The sequence below is a fragment of the Pelobates fuscus genome, chromosome 7 (genome assembly GCF_036172605.1).
Source record: "Pelobates fuscus isolate aPelFus1 chromosome 7, aPelFus1.pri, whole genome shotgun sequence".
NCBI classification, from domain to species: domain Eukaryota; kingdom Metazoa; phylum Chordata; class Amphibia; order Anura; family Pelobatidae; genus Pelobates; species Pelobates fuscus.
Window position 1 is genome coordinate 107,473,282 of NC_086323.1, and position 23,654 is coordinate 107,496,935.

The 23,654-nt window shown below is 44.8% G+C and overlaps 1 protein-coding gene across 1 annotated transcript in view; it reads right to left on the reverse strand.

Annotated features, from left to right (window-relative positions):
* Window positions 1–4,211: 4,211 nt before the first annotated feature.
* The window catches only part of LOC134569187 (cytochrome P450 2D6-like), a 65,813-nt gene continuing 46,370 nt past the window's right edge, over window positions 4,212–23,654 (reverse strand). The window contains exons 6-10 of the mRNA XM_063428097.1: window positions 18,903–19,044; window positions 11,604–11,791; window positions 10,439–10,580; window positions 6,198–6,367; window positions 4,212–4,448 (exon numbers count right to left, since the gene is read on the reverse strand). Of these exons, the coding sequence (XP_063284167.1) occupies window positions 4,212–4,448; window positions 6,198–6,367; window positions 10,439–10,580; window positions 11,604–11,791; window positions 18,903–19,044 (879 nt within the window). The remainder of the gene's footprint in view (window positions 4,449–6,197; window positions 6,368–10,438; window positions 10,581–11,603; window positions 11,792–18,902; window positions 19,045–23,654) is intronic.

The window sequence follows — 23,654 nt, forward strand, 5'->3', positions numbered from 1 at the left end:
GCGCCGCAACCACATTAAGCTCCGTGGTGTACCTGCAGCGATCCCAACAGCTGAACTGCAACACTTCCTCAGGAGACTAATGACCACCATCCTGCCTCCTACAGCTGCTCGTAAAATCTCACTGGAGAGCACATACCGATTACCGGCAGGGCCCAACTCACCACCCACAGAAGCTCGGGATGTTATTTTATGCTGTGCCACGTCGTACGATAAAACAACCATAATGACGGCGGTAAAGGCAAGACACCCCTGGCGTTTGAAAATGCCCAATTGCTCTTCTTCCAGGACCTAACAAGGGCAACACTGCACTGGCGGAAAACAAGGTACCACCTTACCAGCCATCTGAGAACAGAAGGCATACAATATCACTGTGGGGCACCAAGAGTCCTAACACTTACCCATAATGGGACCAGCTACAGAGCCACGTCAGAGGCGGATATATCCGCAATCCTCACTTTGCTGGGACTCCCTATGACCGGGGCCAGGAAAAGCCCATCCCAGATGGGAGATCCTGCCACAGCGGAACTATTCACCCCTCGATCCCTGGAAAGTACAGATGCAGCCCCCTGAAGGAGACCACACTTATAATCACCTACGCTGGTCAGATCAGATTTTCCTATACTCTACAAAGTTATGTTATGATTTTCTATATAATCTTAGTCTCTCGTGTTGTATGGGGTCATGCGGTCCTTCACTCTACCTTAACGGGAGCCATGGCCCATGACCGGTCTGAGTGGAGGTGGCACGGAGCCACATTAGTGTGGAGCACCTCCCTCCCTCCCCCTGCTGCCCCCTTGGTTAGGGGCACCCACAATACGTGCAGCACCCTCTCAGTTGAACGTGATTTATTTCACATAGCGCAGCAGCCCATGGCAGCTTACTGTTTCACTGGCGCATTGGGCGGCCCCTAAGGCTTTGATAACTCATACCGCACAAGTAAAGGAGGCCTAGACTCGCCCCATGATTCCTCAAGTATTATAGAGCTACTGAGGTGGCTCACAGTTGCAGTAGCATAACCATGACTTGTTTACCTCCGATTTATATCTTTAACCTACGTTACCTTAATGTGCAACCACAGTTGAACCATTAAGTCTTCACCACTACGGTAGCGACTAGTGATGTCGCGAACATGAAATTTTCCGTTCGCGAACTGCGAATGCGAACTTCCGCAAATGTTCGCGAACGGGCGAACCCGGCGAACCGCCACAGACTTCAATAGGCTGGCGAATTTTAAAACCCACAGGGACTCTTTCTGGCCACAATAGTGATGGAAAAGTTGTTTCAAGGGGACTAACACCTGGACTGTGGCATGCCGGAGGGGGATCCATGGCAAAACTCCCATGGAAAATTACATAGTTGATGCAGAGTCTGGTTTTAATCCACAAAGGGCATAAATCACCTAACATTCCTAAATTGTTTGGAATAACGTGCTTTAAAACATCAGGTATGATGTTGTATCGATCAGATAGTGTAAGGGTTACGCCCGCTTCCCAGTGACAGACCAAACTCCCCGTTTAACGCCCCGCAGTCCATTTGCACAACCGCAATCTCCCCATTTGCACATGCGATGTTCGCCAGGAACTATTCGCTTGCGAACCGTTCGGGACATCAAAGGAGCCATAAGCATCGGAGTACCCACTGACACTGTTACCAGTCCTTGAAACGCAACATGTTAAAAAAAAAATCAAATTGTGTGCAGCTCCACTTGACAAGTTATGCATACCTCTAAACTAGTCTTATGCCATGTTACGTCTATTGCTTTTGTCACTGTAACCCATGATATGTAGACGACATGCACCTTCAAAATAAAGAATTTAAAAAAAAATGTAATATGCAAGAAGGCAAGGAGAGAGAAGAAAAAAAAGAAGTAAAAGAGAGGCTCTGATGCAATATGTGATAAAAATATAAAAATAGATAATATGAAATTGGTAAAATGACTAGATGTTAAACCAAGAATAAACGCAAAAAAAAATGCGTGTTCTAATCCAACTTCTTGAATAATCAAGAAAGTCCCACAAATGTCCATTAAAAGTCTAAATGATGTCCAAAATATAGCAAACTTGGATTTGGTGCAGTTGTGACCTATAAGGTTGCAACAGCTAAGCAGCTAAGGAATAAATGGATGCTGAGCCCAAGCCTGTTTGCTAAAATAATATCGTAGAAAAAAAATGCAATTGGAAGTACAAATAACCTGTGATCTAGTCAGAAAATTACAGAAAATGACCATGTGTAATGATATAAATCCACTCAGTGTCCTTAGCATTCCTTCAAGTTACACTGGATAGCTGCATAACGTTTAAAGAATTGATCAAATGTAGTAAAAAAAAAGTATCCACTTGGTGGCCTCAGTATACCAAAAAACAAAGTGCAGTCCATAGTGCTTTCGGCATGATTAAACACTTTATTTGATAATTAGATTAAAAACGCTCACATTTCAAATGTATTATTATTATTATTTTATTATTTATATAGCGCCATCAGATTCCGTAGCGCTGTACAATGGGTGGACTAACAGACATGTAATTGTAACCAGACAACTGGACGTACAGGAACAGAGGTGGAGGGACCTGCTCAATGAGCTTACATTCTAGATCACAATTGATTAAAAGCCAAATAGCAAACAAACCCTGTCACCTGGTCTCTGGGATGACTTTGTGTGATCCCAGCCGTGTAGTTCAAGCCGATGACCAAGCTGCCGTGTGTTCCACTAGGTGCTGTGTGTTCCAGCTATTAAGCAAACAGTAATTTTGGCGGATGGTTCTTTTTGATGAAATGAGATTGTTTGCTGGTTGCAGGTCAATGTGCTGGGGTTAGCCTAACATGTTTCGTGGATTAGAGATCCACTTCTTGAAACATACATCATGTAACGTTTAATACTGTATGCAAATAAAATAGTTTATTCAAACACCCATCATGCCAAGATTTCCACCAAGTGTAAATAATTAATAATAAAAAGAAAAGAAAAAAATATATTGAAAGGAAAAAGTAATGGATAAAAATAAGAGCTTAATGCTCTATACCAGGGGTCCTCAAACTCTGGCCCCCCAGATGTTGCTGAACTACAACTTCCATGATTCTCTGGCTATCTATGTAATTCAAAGAATCATGGGAGATGTAGTTCAGCCACATTTAGGGTGCTGGAGTTTGAGGATCGGAGCGATGCTGTCCTCTACTGATCAGACTGTAAGTTTTGACAGTTATGTCAAGTAGATGGAACAGAACGGTGCTGTCCTCTACTGGTCCGACTTTGTTATAATAGATTCTATTAGGCCTGTTATAGTGAAAAGGGGAATGCTCAACTAAACAGTGAAATATAAAACCAGTGAAGTTTTTAATATATACAATCAATTCACTTGTTATCACTATTAATGTTGTTTCCGCTTTGCACTGTGTCAGGGAGACTCTTGTTGCAATAGTTATGTATCAATATTTAGAAAAAGATCAATTTGTGCTGGAACATATACACAAACTGTTACAAAGTAGGACTTATGGTTAGTACTATAGAGTCCTACTAATAGAGTCAGCTATTTCAGCAAGCAAGTAGTCATAGCAGGGAGAAGGGGAATAGTGAGAGCTGATTATAGAGTTTGATAGTTTTTTTACCATTCTCCTTCTCCCAGCTGGAGATCAGAGTCTGATCAGTAGAGGACAGCATCGTTCTGCTCCTTCCACATGACATACCTGTAAAAACGCATAGAGCATTAAGCTCTTATTTTTATCCATTATGTTTTCCTTTCAATATATTTTTTTCTTTTCTTTTTTCTTTTTTCTTATTAATTATTTACACTTGGTGGAAATCTTGGTATGATGGGTGTGAATAAACAATTTTATTTGCATACAGTATGAAACGTTACGTTTTAACGATATCTTTTGTAAGGACTCCTGACTACCAGGGATGACATGACCTTACCCTAACAAACTCCTGACTTAGTTCGTTTATGTATTGAAACTATATATGTTACAGTTAAAGTGAGAAATCAGTTAATGTGCACATTACCTAGTTAATCTGCAGATTAACTGATTTGCTCAGTTGAAGAGAGGAATCGAGAGTTTTCCGCACTTTACCTAGGTAATGTGCACATTAACTGCTTCCGTCTAGTTCAAGTGCAAAAGTTTGTTTCTCTCCCTCGGTAAAGAGGAAATTATTTATTACAAAACGTTCTCGCAGCAGAACCTGTTTGACCCTTTCAGTGCAGTCTCTGCAGAGTCGTTCACTTCTCGTCTGAATGCAGAAAGATTCTGTGTGAACCTGTCTCGATTCTTTTGTGAGTCAGTTCCTTTTCAATGCCCTCCATTCGAATTCTCAAACCGTAGACGCAAGGCTTGTTGCTTGTCAGAGGGGGCTGGCAACTAACAACAATGCTACTCCGTAAGTCTGAGAAATACTTATCATTGAGGAGAATGAGACCAAGGAGAGGTCTGCTCATGGACCACTGATTCCGACAGTCCTTCAAATATGATGATGATATTGAGAATGATATTGGATCATTTCAGGGTGGTTGCTGCATAATGTGCAGGAAGGCGCTTGCTCTCTTGTGGTGGTGGGGGGCTCCTCATTTCTTACCAGTTCGGGATAACTGTTTTGAAGAGGAGGTATGTGACTACGTGGTTTAGAAAGGTTTAGAAAAGCAAGCAAAGAAAATGTTAGCAGTTTCTAATGCAAAGCAGCCAAATGTTGACGAAGGTGTCACTGTGAGAATTAAAGTACCCGAAGTGGACAGAGCAAAAACCGATGCCCGCTCGATTTTTAGCTGTGGTTCTTAGTAAAACAGAGGATGGCTTTTATAAACTTGGTACTAAAATGGGTATTCTGAAAAACAATTGTATGCCAAATCGGAATTCAGTGTTTGCAAAGAGAGATTTTTAACGAAAGAAGATGTCCCTGCTGTAGAAATATCTTTACGTCAAACAGCAATCAAACAATCCCTTGGGAACTGGGCAGGGTTTCCAAAAATGTGACTGCAAATCGAAAATGTACCACAAATAGGTGTGCTTGTCGCAAAAAACAATTGCTATGTAATTCAAAGTGTCGCCAATCTTTAGATTGCACTCATAAGTAAGCATAGTTTTATAATATGTTTGTTTAGAAAATTAATTTCCCCCTTAAGGACACATGACGTGTGTGACATGTCATGATTCCATTTTATTCCAGAAGTTTGGTCCTTAAGGGGTTAAAGGAACACTATAGTCACCTAAATTACTTTAGCTAAATAAAGCAGTTTTAGTGTATAGATCATTCCCCTGCAATTTCACTGCTCAATTCACTGTCATTTAGGAGTTAAATCACTTTGTTTCTGTTTATGCAGCCCTAGCCACACCTCCCCTGGCTATGATTGACAGAGCCTGCATGAAAAAAACAACTGGTTTCACTTTCAAACAGATGTAATTCACCTTAAATAATTGTATCTCAATCTCTAAATTGAACTTTAATCACATACAGGAGGCTCTTGCAGGGTCTAGCAAGCTATTAACATAGCAGGGGATAAGAAAATCTTAATTAAACAGAACTTGCAATAAAAGCCTAAATAGGGCTCTCTTTACAGGAAGTGTTTATGGAAGGCTGTGCAAGTCACATGCAGGGAGGTGTGACTAGGGTTAATAAACAAAGGGATTTAACTCCAAAATGGCAGAGGATTGAGCAGTGAGGCTGCAGGGGCATGTTGTATACACCAAAACTGCTTCATTAAGCTAAAGTTGTTCAGGTGACTATAGTGTTGTTTGATTCTTTTTATTGCAGTTTTGTAACAGAAACTTGCTTCTTTGTTGCTAAATAAATAACATTATGTTAACTTGATTCTCGTTTGATTGTACTAACTTGCTTCTTAAACGTTGCTGTTGTTCCAGCAAAAGATCTTATTTTGAACTTTAACTAGTGCCTAGTAGGTAATGTGCAGATTAACTAGGTAATGTGAGAAGTGAAACAATTTTCTGCACTTTAACTGATCAGCCTAGTTAATGTGCACATTAGCTAGGTAATGTGCACATTAACTGATTTATGCACTTTAACTGTAACATATAAACAAAGTAATTTTCATGAATACTTATTAAAACTGAAATAAATAATTATTAGCTTTATTGTGATTTTACAAAAACACCAAGTTTATTAAACTCAGAATTGTAAGACAACGAGATATAGAGATTTTATTAGAGGAGAATCATAGGATCTCAGTTTTCTGTTTAACAAGTTACATTCTCACAGCAGCACACATTTTATAGGGATGCGGACTAAGTGTAAGTTGAAATTGTCCATCCACTCTTGGGCGAGGTTGGTCATTGGGTATCTCAAATTTAAACTGTTGCATAAGTGTTGTGAAGAAAAGAAAAAGTTCCATTCTTGCAAGTCTTTCACCCAAGCAGGCTCTTCGACCTTTGAAAAATAAAAACACAGATTTTATATAGTCTTTTTGTGGGTTACATTCCACTATAATATTTTTTTGCAGGTACAACTTTTTGTATTAACAAGACTGAAGTTCTACATAACCTATAGGGAAAATGTTCTTGCAGAAAAATCTTCATTTATGAAATAAAAACATAAATGTATGCGAATGGTAAGAAACTAAAGAAATTGGAAATTTGCAAACACAAACTCGACAAAAGTACCACTTCATGTAATGCATCATAAATATGCTATGTCAGTATTCCTGCAATGTTTAATATTTCATTGTATCCATATTATTCAAAACAGTTAGAGCCACCAAAAGATCGGGTAGTTTATTTACTAAGCAGTGAATTGTAGTGACTTTAAAACTGAATTGCAAAATGCAGACCAAAACAAGTTGGAAAACCCTGGTGAGAACTAATTGGCAAAATGAGAGAGGGTCCATATGTTTACAGGACTTTTCAGCAAATGTAGATATTTTTTTTTTTTTTACATTCTTTATAATTCTTTATTTTTTGTGCATCAACTCAGTAACATGCGCACTTGCAATGCCACGACAGCACGGGCAAGTCAATTATTGACATACATAGTAGAACAAAGCATGGCTTGTATAAACATTGCACATTTTTAAATAGTAATTAGGCGTAATAGAGGAGTCAGGAGTAACTAACCGTTGGACTAACAGTCAAATTATTTATCTAAATTAAAGTCTAGCGTGAGGGGCTCCCGTGGTTGTATGGCGACTAGGTGTAGTGCCCTCGAGGGGGTGTTATAGTCGGCTATTGGGAGCCAGACCGGTCTGTTTAGGGCCAGTGTGTATCCTATGGTCTACGTCTCCTGCTGTGGGGGATGCATGTATTTAGTGAGACCTAGTGAGTGCGTGGGAACCCAAAGCCTATATCCACCGGTAGTGTGCAATGGTTGCTGTCAGAGTGTAAAGGCATTAGATTGTGTCCCAGTGTGCTTAGGCTTTTGCATAATGCCCCACCACAGGGGATGTCTGGGGGGGAGGAAAGTGTTGTGAGATCATTTTGCGGTGAACACCATGAGTGTCGTCGCTAGGGTTTGGACTATCTTTAGCACAGGTTATTCTGGAGCTCCAGTCAGGTCAGTGTAGTCAAGGTGTTGGGAACAGGTGAGAACGGGGTGGCGAGTATAAAACAAAAGGAACAGAAATCTGAACTTAGCAATTTGTAACAAAGTGTAAAGTAGAGTAAGGTGTCACATTATGTAACTGCTCCCTGTCCATTCCGGGGAGTAAAAGGGGTTATATTGTCCACGTCCCAAGTCCCAGAAGTGGTTCGGGCCCTCCGCTCCTGCGGGTCATCGCTGATACCGACCGCTGCCAGGAAGGTGGCCGCCTCTGCCACGTCTGTGGCCTTGTGTTGTCCTCCTTCTGTGAGTGCTGTAAGGGTTCTGGGCGTAGTCCAGCGGTACTGTATGCCAGCCTCTTGTAGCCGTTGGGTGATGGGTTTCATAGAATTTCTCCATAGTAGGGTGGAGCGGTGGAGATCCTGAAACAGTGAGATCTTGTGGTTCTCAAAGTCCAGAGGTGACTGCTTATGCATAGCTCTTAGTAAGGCTTGTTTGTCTTGTCTCGTGCCACAGCGCAGTATTATGTCTCTTGGAGCTGTGGGTGGTGCCCTAGGGGACTTGGCGATGCGGTATGCCCCATCTTGTGTGAATTGCTTGGCTAGTTTCGCTGGGAGTAACTTAGTCACCATTCTCCTGATGAGATGTGGTAGTTCCTCGTTTGACACGGTTTCTGCTACTCCCCTGATCTTTATATTTTTCCGGCGTGTCCTTTCGTCAAGTGCATCTATTCTGTGGGAGGTGTCAGAGTGCTGTGTCTGCAGCCGAGTGACAGAGTCTCCTACTGCCGCAATTTGGCGTTGTAAGTCGGCTATAGTTGCGTCTGTTGCTTGGACCCGGGCGGTTACTGCCCGTACTTCAGTCCGCACTGCGGCTATGTCGGCAGCAAAGAGCTTTTGGATGCGGTCAAACAAGTTGTCTATGTCCTGCCTGGTCGCAGGTTCTGAGGTAGTCAGGGTATGCGTGGTTTGGGTCTCCGCTAGGGGTGACTTTTGTGCAGTGTCACTCACCCCTTCCTGCCCCTGGTGGGCACAGGCCTCTGTTTCAGCCTGTTCCTGCTCTCTGCGTGGCCGTGGACGTTGGAGCAGCATGCCTATGTCCTGTGTATCTTGGGGGGCATGTGCCTGTGATTTATGGGATTTTCTGCCCATCTCTCCTGTCCCTTGTACCTCTGTTTGTTGGAGGTCGGGTGTGAGCCAGTCCGGGTCCCACCAGGCTGCGGAAGTGTGCGGCGTGGCTCTCAGGCCGACTGTGTGAAAGGCCTTGGGAGGCCGTCGTTTTGATTTTGTGCCCGTCGGGTGAAAAAAAGGCATCGGAGCGTGCCTCTCGGGTTCCTGCAGCCGATGGAGATGTGCCCGTCGGTGTTTGCCCGGTGGGTTAGCGGGTAAGTCCCGTTTTTCGGTGCGCGGCTCGTGGAGCTCCAGAAATGGCGCCTGTGCTGAGCGCCCGCTAAGCCCCGCCCCCCAAATCTAGATATTTTGAAAGCACAAAGCAGAGTTGAAAATGTGTGGATTTTACCTACTGTAACTCTCACTGAGTGTCAACTAACACCCTCAGCCAGTCACAGGCACCCAGCGTTTGGCAATTGTTCCCTCCTCTGCTGAGTACAGTGACTAAGCAGAGAAGGTAAAAACCAATGTAAGGAACACTAACTAAAACAATAAGTGGATAAAAACAGATAAGTAACTATTAAAACTTAAAAATGAATTATATAAAAACGTGCGGATATCTCTTTAAGGTGCATCAAATTAAACGCAGACCAAAACACACTGTAAAAACTCTTAAGTATTGTTGTACTTTTTTACTATTTCTTTTTGTAACGGATCGACGGGCACCCCGACTGGGTACCTCCGTTGAAGGATGCTCCCAGCGCTTCCTGAGGACTCCAAGCAATGCAGCAGACACCACAACCACCGAACCGAAGAAGCATACGAATGCTCTCAAGCATTTGAATGCTGTAAACAGCTGAACAGGAAAAGCATACAATCAGCTTACACTCCTGGCAATCAGCATACAATCTAATTCCCCCAATAACGAGACGACACTTCGTTTTGAGGTCAAGCAGAACTGACTGTACTAGCACATACAGCCTCTTTTATTCACAATCCACAAACATAGTACTGCCCACAGGGTTTTACAGAACAACCAATCAATACGTACAATACACACAGACACTCCCACACAAAATCCTCCCCTCTGCCTGTGATATGATTATTGAACACAATGGGTAATATAAGTATCACAGGCAGATAAATACAGTATTATAAAACATATCACAGGGACCCCAAAACATGCAATAACCCCATATCCTCGGAACCGGGGGATCTGGATGAACCACATATCCAAAATTCACCCAGATCCGTTCAGTAGTTTGGAAGATACAGTTTAATGCAGATTCCGCAGAACATATACAGGCTATATGAAAAATTATTACTGTATAATGTGTCCCCTGTTGTATAGTTTAAAACTACTGCACGATGTCCTTGTGCACCAAATACCGGCGAGATGGCACCGTGTAGAAAAGTCCAAACAGTGTCTGTGAGTTACAATGGCCGCCATCCATTGTTCTCACCATGTGCTTCATCCATTGTTCTCACCATGTGCCTCTGATGCATGAAATGGTGGCCACCCAGTAACTCCACAGTATGTCCCCAGATGGTTCTTAAAGGGCCAGCAGCAGCATAATAAAATACAATATGCCCAAATCAGTTCCTAGAAGGGCAATACATCCCAGGGCCATAGTCGCAGGGCAGGAGGCTGGCAATCAGTCTTCTCCAATGCCCAGTGGCGAGACTGGTTCCGCCACACTTTTATATTGGTTTGCGCACCAACATGTGGGTTTTACCAAGGGAAAAAATATATATGGACAGGTGCCCAGGCAGCATCTTAGATTTTAAACTGCTCAAACTGCTTAAACGTACCTTCAGGTAAGACAGTCATATTTATTTAATCTTACTTCTTATTTACCTGCAGAAAATGCCATGAATGCTTCTTGTTTCACAAACTTGCCATTGTCATCCAGGAAATGCTCGGGGTAAAACTGATATGGTTTCTTCCACACTTTTTCATCCTTCAGCACAGACGACAGGTTGGTAATGACAGTGGTACCCTTTAATACAAATATCAGCATACATAGAATATATTAAAAAAAATAATAATAATTTATGCAATAAATAAGCTGAATAAATTAATGATGTAATGTGAAATATTTCTGGAAAGTGCGTTAAATAAAATATTTAGTGAATAAAATCCCATTGTTGTAGTGGTAACATACTTAGGGCTGCTTGTCGTTAAAATAAACAAAACTGATTGTACCCATTGTATCCTCCTGCTGCCCCGTCCCCCCCTCTAGACCAGTGGGGGTGATCCTGGTCCACCTCTGGGAGCCTATTGACAGGCCTGCAACACCTTGCAGAGCTGACCCACAGATATTCAGTGCTAGCGCATCACCCTCATGGCGGACACTATGTGCCTTCCAGAGCACTGCTGCAAATTCACAGATAAGCTCAGTAAGCTTGAAAAATTCTTTGAAGATTTTTGGAAAAGAATACATAAGCATTTATACTCCCCTCAGCAACGAGAGGAGCGAAATGGTTCACCCCAGAGCTTACCGCTTGACAAGTCCATGGCCTCAATCCGTGAATGGGCCCAGAAATGGAAACAGAGGCCAATGCGCCCACAGAGATAAATGGCTGCAGAATGCCCAGCATGAGTACCCAACGTTGTTACAAGCTCATCTGGAACTTTATTTTTGTCCTATTTTTTTCTTTTCTTATATGTGGAACTCACATCTACCTGACTGGGGGCCCTCAAAGAGGATGTTTCATTCTCGATTCTCATATAGTCCATATAGCCTGCATGTCATATTATGTATATACACTTCACTTGCACTGCGTTCCTCTTTATTTTAATATTTCCATAATGTGCAGTTCGCTATGCCACACAACATTGCAGAAAGTTGTATTTTCTATGAACAACAAAATAAAAAAATATAAACATTTAAAATGGCATTTTTTTTCTCCTGTACGTGCTGCCTAAGGCCAAAATATAAAGATATTTGAATACAGGTTTTTAAATCATTTGTTTTGGTTTTTAGAATTTTTTTATAATTCATAGTCTAAAAACATTGTACCTTGGGTATAAAATATCCCTGTATCTCAGTGTCCCTGTAAGCCATATGTGGGAAAGGCAAAGGTACAATGTCCCCGCAACGTTGGATTTCATGAATCACTGCATTTGTGTATGGCATTTCTAATAAGTCCCCCATCATAGGCTTCCTTTCTCTTCCAATCACTTTGTCAATTTCCTCATGGACCTTCGCTGAAAGATAATAGAACATTCACACTGTGTAACATGGATGTGTATCGATAAACTAAAATTAAATCTATAAATATTTCTTGAATACTAATAACACGCAGTATTGTTTGGGATAAATATATACAATAAAATGTCATACTTTATGGGGGCGGGGCCGGGCCGCCGAGCTGAACGGTCGCAGGAAGGACGAGCTCCTGCAAATCACATACAAATAAGCCAAAAAAACGGGTCTTTTGGCAATTTACATGACCCACAACTGCGACCATCGGTGTTGAAGGGCCACCGAAGCCGAGGAGAGGCTTACTCCTGGAGTTTAAGTCCCTCGGGGGAGAGATATCTGCCATGCCAAGCGGGACTTGCCCGGCGGTGAGTGGAGTGGACGGCCGCCACTCCACTATGCTGCCCTACGGGGCCCAACAGAGAAGCTGAATCGTTGCGGGCCCTGCCCCGTTCCCCCCCATAATTATCCCGGTCCTCGCCCCATAATGGCGCTCGGAGGCAATACAATACCGCGCCACCAAGTGAGCCCAAGGCCCAAAACAAGATGGCCGCCAGACCTGCACCCGCTCCTCTGAAGGCCTGCTTACAGCCTACCCACGTGGCGGACCCGCTGGGTGCTGACACTCAGCAGTTAAAGATGGCTGCCGGTACCGCCCAACAACTACACACGAGCAGAATACACTCCTTGCAGCCTTTGACCGCATATGCCGGCAATTTTAGGCACAGCTTGGTGCACAACGACTTTCCTCTCCTCCTACCAAATGAGCAGCAACTCTCTGGAGCCAACCTGTCCGGCGATACCGATTGATAAAGCTCCCCCAAGGGGACAGGGCACCAAAGGAAGCAAAACACTAGCCTAACACTGCACAGACTTCCGGGGCATTAGTGCAATTCCACACATACAGTGCTGCCACCAGGGACCTCAGATCCAAACACTCCAGCTTCCTGGAAGCACCTGCCTGACAGTACATCACCAGCAGTGGAAGACCTTTGGAGTTCGGGCACCCCTCAAGGCCTTGAGCTGAAGGTATGGAGACAACCGACCCACTCACAACAGGAAGCAGGACAGTCACCTACCCCCGACACCCAGCATGGGAGAGAGTGGGAGAGCCACACCCTAAAGCAGGGGTAGGCAACCTACGGCACTAGTGCCATGCACGGCACTCGAGGTGTCTTTCCACGGCACTCAAGGCTGCTAGAGCCAAACAGGGTCTGGCCTATCAGGAGTCTCAGTGAAACTTCAGATATCTGCTAATACAAAGAGGTAGTGAAGGACAATCCTCAATTTATGCATTGCAGCACTTAGAGGAAGTGATCTCAGATCACTTCCTCCCAGCACTTGTGAATGGGAATCCACACTGTAGTAGAGCAGCCCACAACTGATGTTGCAGCTCCTGTCCTTGACCTGTACCTGCCCAGGCTGGTCCCCACTGGAACCCAGGGAAGCCACCCACACTGCTAGATATCCACAGACCTGCAGAATAAGCCTCCCCGCATACAAATAATACGAAAAGCCCACACACAAACATACACACAATCCCCTCAAACTCAACACCACTACCAATCTACATACATGCACACAATCCCACATGCAGCCTCTCACGTGCAAAACCCCAAACAGCCTCCATACACTACCTAACACACAATGTGACATATCCATCTACACACAATTTCACAAGCAGCCCTCATACACAGCCCACATTCATATGTATCATACATGATACCATAAACTACTAATGAACATATACAATATAATAGCTCATATACGCACAAATACAACGATACAAAGCAATTACAGTATAAATAACACAAGCAGAATACGGCAGCACACACACCTCAATTTAAAAAAATAGGATCGGCATGGCCGTTTGAAGGAATTTGGGGGCCCCAAGCAAAATGGACATGGTGCCCCCCCCCCCCCCCCCCCCCCACACACGCAAAGCCTACAGGAACCACAGCATAGCCATACAGTTTAAGTTCACCCACACTTTATATCAATAAAAAAAGTTTACAGTCCAAATACTGCTGTTGCATATAATGTGCATTAAATTCCATGTGTTCTCCTCATCTCCCCTTCTCCTCACCCCCCTCCCTGTGTTCTCCTCATCTCCCCTTCTCCTCACCCCCTCCCTGTGTTCTCTTCATCTCCCCTTCTCCTCACCCCCCCGTGTTCTCCTCTTCTCCTCACCCCCCCGTGTTCTCCTCTTCTCCTCACCCCCTCCCTGTGTTCTCCTCATCTCCCCTTCTCCTCACCCCCCCGTGTTCTCCTCACCCCCCCTGTGTTCTCCTCATCTCCCCTTCTCCACCCCCCTCCCTGTGTTCTCCTCATCTCCCCTTCTCCACCCCCCTCCCTGTGTTCTCCTTATCTCCCCTTCTCCTCACCCCCTCCCTGTGTTCTCCTCAACTCCCCTTCTCCTCACCCCCTGTGTTCTCCTCATCTCCCCTTCTCCTCACCCCCCTCCCTGTGTTCTCCTCATCTCCCCTTCTCCTCACCCCCTCCCTGTGTTCTCCTAATCTCCCCTTCTCCTCACCCCCCTCCCTGTGTTCTCTTAATCTCCCCTTCTCCTCACCATCCCCCTCCCTGTGTTCTCCTAATCTCCCCTTCTCCTCACCTCCCCCCTCCCTGTGTTCTCCTAATCTCCCCTTCTCCTCACCTCCCCCTCCTTGTGTTCTCCTCACCCCCCCTGTGTTCTTCTTGCTCCTCCCCCCTCCGTGTTATTCTTACTCCTTCTCCCCTCCCTATGTTCTTCTTTCTGCCCCAATGTTCTTCTTACTCCTCCCCTTCCCTATGTTCTTCTTACTACCCCCCCTATGTTCTTCTTACTACTCTCCCCCTCCCCATGTTCTTCTTACTCCCCTCCCTATGTCCTTCTTACTCCCCTCCCACCCTCCCTGTGTCCTTCTTATTCCCCTCCCCCTGTGTCATTCTTATTCCCCTCCCCCTGTGTCCTTCTTACTCCCCTCCCCCTGTGTCCTTTTTACTCCCCTCCCCCGTGTCCTTCTTACTCCCCCGCCTATGTTCTTTTTACTCCCCCCCCCCTCCCTCCCTATGTTCTTCTCACCTCCCCTTCCCTGTAGCGTGGCCGAGCTCAGGGTGCACTTCCTGTCAGTCCGGCCGGGAACAGGAAACTTAATCTCCTGTACCGCGTGGTACCCAGCCGGACTGACAGGAGGAAGAGGAGCTCGGCCACGCTACAGGGAAGGGGAGATGACGAGAGAGGCAGTGCTGCAGCCGCCTGAGGCTCTCTATAGAGCGCTCAGGCGGCTGCAGCCTTATAGAAATGGCCGGCCCTGCTTGGGGGCCCAGGCCAGCTCGGGGCCCCAAGCAATTGCTTGGTTAGCTTGCCTGGTAGCGACGGGCCTGAGGATCGGCACGCTATGGGACATCACAATCCTATATCGGCACAGTGCTGCTAAAAGGTTGCCTACCCCTGCCCTAAAGCATCATACTACGGGACTGTATCCAGCCCCGAACAGGCATCGGCTTAGGAGTGACCGGTGGGACCTCAACGTGGTTCTCTCTACGCCAGGCATATCTACCCTGTAGAGAACTGCGGGGATACTGTCTACCCTTACTATTCTTAGCAACCCACATCTTAATGTTCTATTATGCCTTTCCACTAATCTTTGATGATATAGTTCAGTGTCTTGTGTTCTGGACTCTCCCAATCTTAAAGAGAACCCTATGGGGAGGTGAATTCAGGTTGCTGCTGAGCTCGGCTAGTTTAGCTTGTCTCCCCAACTACTAGGCACTGTTATGCTCCATTATTCTGCTTTGTTTCCTCTTAGCATCCCCATTGCATGGTGTTGATCTTGTCTTATTGCAGGTTTTATGTTACTTTCACTTGCTTTCAGTCTATGTCCTCTTGTTGGGTGAAGGTCCCTATAGTGTTGAGCTCTCATAATCATAATAACACTCAGCATGTCCTGAATCTATAATGTACCTGTGCACCCTATATCTGTCCTCCCTATTGCTGTGACAACAAGCTTCCAGTTTAGCTAAAGGATATACATACCTAGCCTGCATTACTTTTATTATACTAAAAATGTGCAAGTTTATCAAAGCTATGACACTGTTACATATGTGATATTTTAGGCTTGTAGAGGCTGTTGTGGCCAAATTAATCCTACTGTATAACGATGCACACAAAAATAAAGAATAAAAAAAAAAATGTCATACTTTAATATAAGCTTACTATAAAATAGATTCTTAGTAGTGATGTCCCGAACAGTTCGCTGGGAACCTTTCCGCCCCCTATTCGTCATCATTGAGTAAACTTTGACCCTGTACCTCACAGTCAGCAGACACATTCCAGCCAATCAGCAGCAGACCCTCCCTCCCAGACCCTCTCACCTCCATCACGAATAGGGGGCGGACCGAACATCGCGCGTGCTCGCCTACTGCCTACCCCCCACCCATGAGCAGTGGGGGGCCCAAAATAACATTAGGGGGGCCTACTGTCTTCCTCCCTGGCCCCCACCCATGAGCAGTGGGTGGGGGACCTAGTGAAATTAGGGGGGATCCTATTGCCCCCCCACCCCCACCCTGAACCAGTAAGGGAGGCCCAAAATAACAATAGGGGGAAAACTATTGTCCCCTCCAGCCCCCATCTATGGGCAGCGGGTGGAGGCTAAATGTAAAAGTAACCTCCCAAAGGTGACTAGGGGTCCCCAAGCCTCGAGTCACTCCCCCTCAAATAAAATTAATTCCTACCTACACCCTCACCCTAAAAATAGTGGGGGGGGGATAACAAGCTAATACCTGTAAATAAAATAAATCATACTTACCATTAGATGTCTTCTTTTTTCTAAAACCTTTTTTCAGTCACAGGAAAGGGCAAATAAAAATCCATAATTCCTGTCAAACTTGTAAAATAAATTTTAAAAAAACGAGTGCAAAAAAAAAAAAACACGCCACGTGTGTGTGTATATGTATATATCAGTTATTGCATTTATGCAAAAAGGACCATTTTAATAAAAATAAAAGATCAAATTAAAAGAACACTGTATTGTTAGGAATATAAACCTGTATTCCAAACATTATAGTGTCTCTGTCCCTACATAAATTTAAGCCCCCCTCTACACTGATTGCCTCCATACCTCGCTCAATGTCCATGATGGGGCAATGCTGGTCCAATCCAGTGTTCCTCATACAGGAGCATTGGGGACCTGATGCGCATCAGTGGCAAGCGCTACGCACTTCCAATTCTTCTCGTAGTTAAACATGGCATTGTAGCGGAGGTGTCTCTAGTGGCTGTCAGTGTGACAGCTACTAGAGGCTTGTTTAACCCTTCAAGGTAAGGAAAGTTTTTGTCTTGTGGGGTTAAACATACAGGACCCCTGTGGAGCGAATGGGGCAGCAATTTTTTTTTTGCCTAGGGCTGCAAAACTCCTTGCACCGCCCCTGCCCCCGAGTTAGGGACGTGGTAGACCCAGAGGGTAAGGTGCGCCCAGAGGAGATGCAAGATGTTCGCTCCAACACACCATGGCAAGATCACAAATATCTGGATGCATCTCCACAAGCCCACAGAAACCATGCCTAATAAGGGATACCACGGAGTTCAAGAGCTTATGCCTCAGAGACTCGATGGTACCCAAGGGTATCTCCACAATCTATAACATGCTTATCATCAACCGATACCAACTAACCCTCCCGTGTCAGAGAGGATGGGAGGAAGAAATAGATAGATGATCCTCCTGATACAAAAAAAAACCTACATCGGCACGAGTACAGGAGAACTCCTATAAAGTCTTGACACGCTGGTACTTGACTCCGCAAGCCCTCCACAGATGAGAGTCCACGATATCAGATACCTGCTGGTGCTGCGGTAAGGTGGACCTACAGGATAATCTGCTCCATCACACCCAACTGGGGATGCAGAGCTACAAACGATCAGTGACCCCGCGCCTACTGAACGCAGAAAAGGTCATGAACCCAATTTACTGGAGACAACAGAGAGCACCATCACTACGCAGATGGGTGGAAGAGGTGGAAGATACCAGATGTTTTGAAGATCTGAAACTCACTACGGCCAAAGACCGGGAAAGATACACTCAACGCTGGTTTTACTGGTTGGGGTTCTTGTCATCGCCCAACTATACAAGGCTACTCACTAATCTGGATCCATAGACACAGCACTGCACAAACCAGAGGGATGGAGGACGGGATTCAGCCCTCCCCCCCATCTCATTTCTCTTTGCTCTCTGCTTTCTCCCCACATCCCGCCTCCCCTACCTAACTAACAGCGAGCGCCAACACAACTCCCGCAATGAACCTGGGTGCGAGGCTTCCTAGACGCCACCAAAGAGGTTACCGGGGGTATCCTCTCTGTGGGTCAACAGGGGGTGACCACACCCAGCCTTACTCCAAAATACAAGCTGAGGTGCCCATTGTTGATCATTTTCCCAGCGGAACACGATAACAGACAACCAGATAGACAGGCATCCTAATGCAGGGACCAAACAGCCCCAAGCCCACTTCAACGATGCAGCAACACGACTAATGAGACATTAGAATACACATAGATACCACTCACAAACAACTGCAGGGGTAGCTGTTACCTGATATGGCGCCACGCTGCTGGGATGGATACCTGCTTGTTTTTTATCCAATAGTACCACAAAACACGCATGCTATATTCACCACCCCCACATATATCACTGAATGAAATACATACCCCCTTTGCCTCACTCTTAATGTGCAGAAACCAATAAGCTTATTCAAACACTTGCACTGGAATACAGTCAGAATTAGTTACATTGTTGTGTGACTTTCTTCTGTTAGGAGTATCATTGGCTTACATGACGCGCCCTATATACATACATAAGATACCTATTACTACACATTTCCAAAGATCGTCCACTTAGGCCTTACATCACTTTGGTCCAACCACAAGATCTTTTAGAACCACTGCACCGGAAAACAAAGCCTACTTATCGGAAAAAATCCTGTACATGAACTCTATGCCCTATTACGTACAAAATAAAAATCATTTAAATCAAAATAGCCTTACTGGAAAAAAATCTCTAAGTCAGACAGACTATGAACTATTCAAATTGATTTAACCATTTAATATAATACTTACATTAGACTGCTGGGTAATATAATACTTACATTGGACTTCTGGATGCAACATCATGAACAAGATTCCCCATCTGAGAGTGGTTGATGTGGTTTCTGTCCCGGCTCCAAATAAATCAGTCGTTGTCAATAGTAAATTTGTTTCATTAAAGCCGCTCTCATTGTTTTCTTTCACCTGAATGACAAGAAAAATATAACATCAAAACTCTTGCACATTGTAGATTTAGGTTTTCAATAATGTTTGGTAAAATATAAAAAAGCTATTTAAGCATTGCAGATTTTGGAGCCCTTACAAAAACCAACACTTACTTCCCACATCAACAGTGGCTTCCCCAAATTCAATTGAAAATACAACTTATAATGACTTCTTCAATTTCAAAATTATTCAACCCCCTGAACAGAAATTCTCACAACAGCAAAAATATTCAAAACAGGTGTTGTCTCAAGTACACCTGATACAACTAATCATGTGCTTCACTAGTTGCACCAGGGGTGCTTGAACTGGAACACTTGAAATACCTGAACTGGCTAGGCGTTTGTTGACTGAATGTTAGAACTATGGCTAAATCAAAAGAATGGTCCACAAAGTTAAGAGAAGAGATCATCGCCCTTCACAAACAAGGAACAGGATACAAAATGATAGCACTGAATGCTCTGAGAGACACTGTTGGAAGCATAGTTCACCAGTTTAAAGTCGAAAGAACAGTGGTTACACTAGCTGGACGGGGCAGAAAAAGGAAGCTATCAATGGCCACAACCAGATTTCTGAGAAGGCAGGTTGAGAAAAATCCTTGAGTGACTGCAAAAGACCTGCAGTGAGACTCGGTGAGAACAGCCACTGAGGTTCCAGTGAGCACAGCAAGGCGTGTACTAAACGCAGGCGGTTTTCATGCCAGAACTCAAAGACCTACACCATTACTGACCCAAAAGAAAAGTTGCCTCCAATATGCTCAAAATCACAAAAATGAGCCACAGAAGTTTGGGGATCAGCGGTATGTCTGGAGGAAGAAAAATTAAGCATATGCTGAAAAGAGCATTTTGCTTACAGTTAAGCATGGTGGTGGCTCGGTTAAACCCTGGGGCTGCAACCTCTGGCACTGGAAACCTACAGCATGTGGAAGGCAAGATGTATTCGTTGAAGTATCAGGAAATCCTGGGAGAAAATGTCATGCCATCTGTGAGGAAGCTGAAGCTTGGGCATCATTGGACCTTCCAACAAGGCTCCCAAGTATCTCAAATTCCACCAAGACTTGGTTGCAGAAGAAGTCCTGGAAAATTCTGCAGTGGCCATCACAGTCACCTGACTTGAACCCCATAAAAAATCTCTGGTGGGATTTGCAGCACACAAACCCAAGGAAATTATTGAACTGGAGGTCATTGTTCATGAGCAATGAGCTAAGATTCCTCAGGAATGCTGCCAGTACTCGTTTCTGGCTATACATCTTATTTGTAGCAGATCATAACAGCAAAAGGGTGCTCTACTAAGTACTAAATATGCTTGCCATGAAGGGGTTAAATAATTTTGAGACTGGAGAAGTCATTATAAGTTTTTGTTGAATTTGGGGAAGCCACTTGAAGCATTTGTTATGTTGAGCTATTTAAATTGCGTGTGTTTGATTTGTTCATGGCAAACAGCTGAAAGTCTGTTGATTTTTACAATAAACCTGATTTTCAAACAGAGATGAATAAGTTTGATTACAAATGTACATGAGGTGGGGTTGATCCCGTTGTACTCCCTGGAGGCTCCTTTACTGAAATGAGGGTGCACAGCACAAGCCACCATGCAAGAAACAAGAAACAAGACGCATGCAGGATGTTGGATGTCACATGCTCCTCCAACCCCAGTGGAAAAAATTATGATGTCCTGCAGCACCTGAATGAACTAATTTTGATTCAATGCTTTCCTGTAAGGTTGTCCTATTTCGATCGCGATCTGACATCATATTCCGGCTCCCGGCTTCATTAAGCGGCGCAGAGGAAGTTGAGCAGGAAGAGCTCAGGTGAGTATGCTCCCTCGCTGCCCGCTGCCTGCCGCCAGCCTCAGGGGGGGCTCAAAAGTGGCCAGCTGGCCAGCCCTTGAGCCCCCAGGACACGAGGCAAGCAAGAGATCTGCCTGGGCATTTGGGGGTGGCTTTTTTTGCAGCACCCTGCAAAGTGCCGCCCAAGGCAGATGCCTTGTTTGCCTCGCGGAAGACACGTCCCTGCAGCCATCCAGTTAGAAATAGCAGAGAGGCAGTCAGAGACACTAGTCAAAAGGAGCGGGGAGAGATCATGGGAGGACAGATAGATGTGCGTGTCATCTGCATAGAAGTGATATTGGAAGCCAAAGGACCTGATGAGTTTACCAAGGGAGGCATTATAGATCAAGAACAGTAGGGGACCAAGGACTGAACTTTGGGGGACACCAACAGAGAGAGGTTGTGAGGAAGAGGCAGAGACAGAGAAAGAAACACTAAAAGAGCGCTGGGTGAGGTAGGAGGAGCACCAGGAGAGAGCAATATCTTGTAGACCGCGATTACGGAGGATGAGAAGAAGCTGTTGATGATCAACAGTATCAAAAGCAGCGGAAAGGTCAAAGAGAATTAGGATAGAGTAGTGACCATGAGATTTTGCAGTGAGTAAATCATTTGATAATTTTGTCAGAGTCATTTCCACAGAGTGCTGAGCACGGAAACCAGACTAAGTGGGTCGAGCAGAGAATTGGACTCGAGGACACCTGTCAATCTCACATACCCAAGTCTTTCAAGGATCTTTGACGCAAAAGGCAGTAACGAGATAGGGTGGTAGTTGGACGGAGAGTTAGGGTCAAGGTTGGGCTTTTTTAGAATCGGAGTTACAGTTGCATGTTTGAATGATAATGGAAATATGTCAGAGGAGAGGGAGAGATTGAGAATTTTAGTGAGAGGCAAAGCAAGAGAAGGAGACAGAGTACGGATGAGATGCGAGGGAATAGGATCAAGGGAGCAGGTGGTGGGGCGGGAGGGCTGGAGCTGATCAGAAACGTATTCCGCTGTAGCGGGTGCGACTAAGCATAGAACAGCAGAGGGAGTCAGGTTGGGGAAAGTATTGTAAGTGTAAGAAGAGAGATGAGAGATCTCTTTCCTAATTGTAGATATCTTGTATGTGAAGTGAGTTGCAAAGTTTGTGGCAGTTAAGTAGGAGGAGGAGGAGCAACAGAGCGAAGAAGAGAGATAAAAGTGTGGAATAGTCGTTTGGGTTCGCCGGAGAGTGTGCTTATGAGGGTATTGAAGTAATTTACTTTTGCAGAGGAAAGAGCCAAGCTGTAAGAGCGCAGCATAACTTTATAGTGGAGAAAGTCAGATGCGGAGTAAGACTTCCTCCAGCAGCGTTCAGCAATTTTGAAGCATTTTTGGAGGTATTGAGTCAGCATGGTGTGCCAAGATTGTAGTTACATAGTTACATAGTTACATAGCTGAAAAGAGACTTGCGTCCATCAAGTTCAGCCTTCCTCACATATGTTTTTTGCTGTTGATCCAAAAGAAGGCAAAAAAAACCTAGTTTGAAGCACTTCCAATTTTGCAACAAGCTAGCAAAAAAATTCCTTCTTGACCCCAGAATGGCAGTCAGATTTATCCTTGGATCAAGCAGTTATTACCCTACATTAGTTGGGGGCACTTGCTGCACTTAAGTGTAGGAGGTGCCATGATGTCTAGTTGAGACGAGAGGCTGGAATTTTAGACGGAGATTGCAGCGCTAGTTATAGCTATAGAACAGGGGTTCCCAACCCAGTCCTCAAGTACCCCCTAACAGTCCAGGATTTAGGGATTACCCTGTTGTGTCTAAAGTGTTTTTTTTTTTCTTTCTAAAAACACCTTAGACACAACTTGCTAATCCCTAAATCCTGGACTGTTAGGGGGTACTTGGGGACTGGGTTGGGAACCACTGATATAGAATACACTATGTGCAAATAAACATCAAACCTAATCATAAATAGAATGCAATAAATAGTTTTACTCCATACATGCTAGATGAGAAAGTTTGTTTCTTTGATTAGCAGAAAATGAACAGCAAGGTTTGATTCCTTTTGCACTTAGACAAACTTGAAGTTCATAAATCAGGCATTTCACCAACAAAAAGAGGTTAAAATACATATTCTCCTTTATTACATTTTTTAAATATAGTGGGGGGGGGGGAGCAAAATCAGTATGACAAAGGGCATTTAAAAAATGCAACATTAGCATATTTACATAGGCGTGCCTGGGCACACCCTAAACCCACGGCCTGCGCTATGTCCCTCCATGGGCCGGTGAGGGAGATCAGAAATCTCCCTCACCAGCCCACAGGCAGGGAGGGAGGCAGGAGAAGACCCGTGGAGCTCTAGCCAGCAGCTCCGCTGGGTTCCTCTCGCGAGGCCAGAGCGTTGCTGCGGAAACACTCAGATCTCGCGAGAGTGAACTCTAGCCCCGCAGGCTAGAGTTCACTCACCACTGGACCACCAGGGATGGCAGCAGCACGGTCCTCCCTCCCTACAAAACATAAGAAGGGAGGGGGGTTATTAACTAAACGGTCTCCCCACCCCCACACAATACACACACACAGCATCCACACACACACAGCATCCTTACACAGCACACACACACACACACACATACAGCACCCTCACACATACAGCACCCTGACACATACAGCACCCTGACACATACAGCATCCTTACACACACACAGCACCCTTACACAGCACCCTCACACATACAGCACCCTTACACAGCACCCTCACACATACAACACCCACACACATACACACAGCACCCTTACACACACAGCA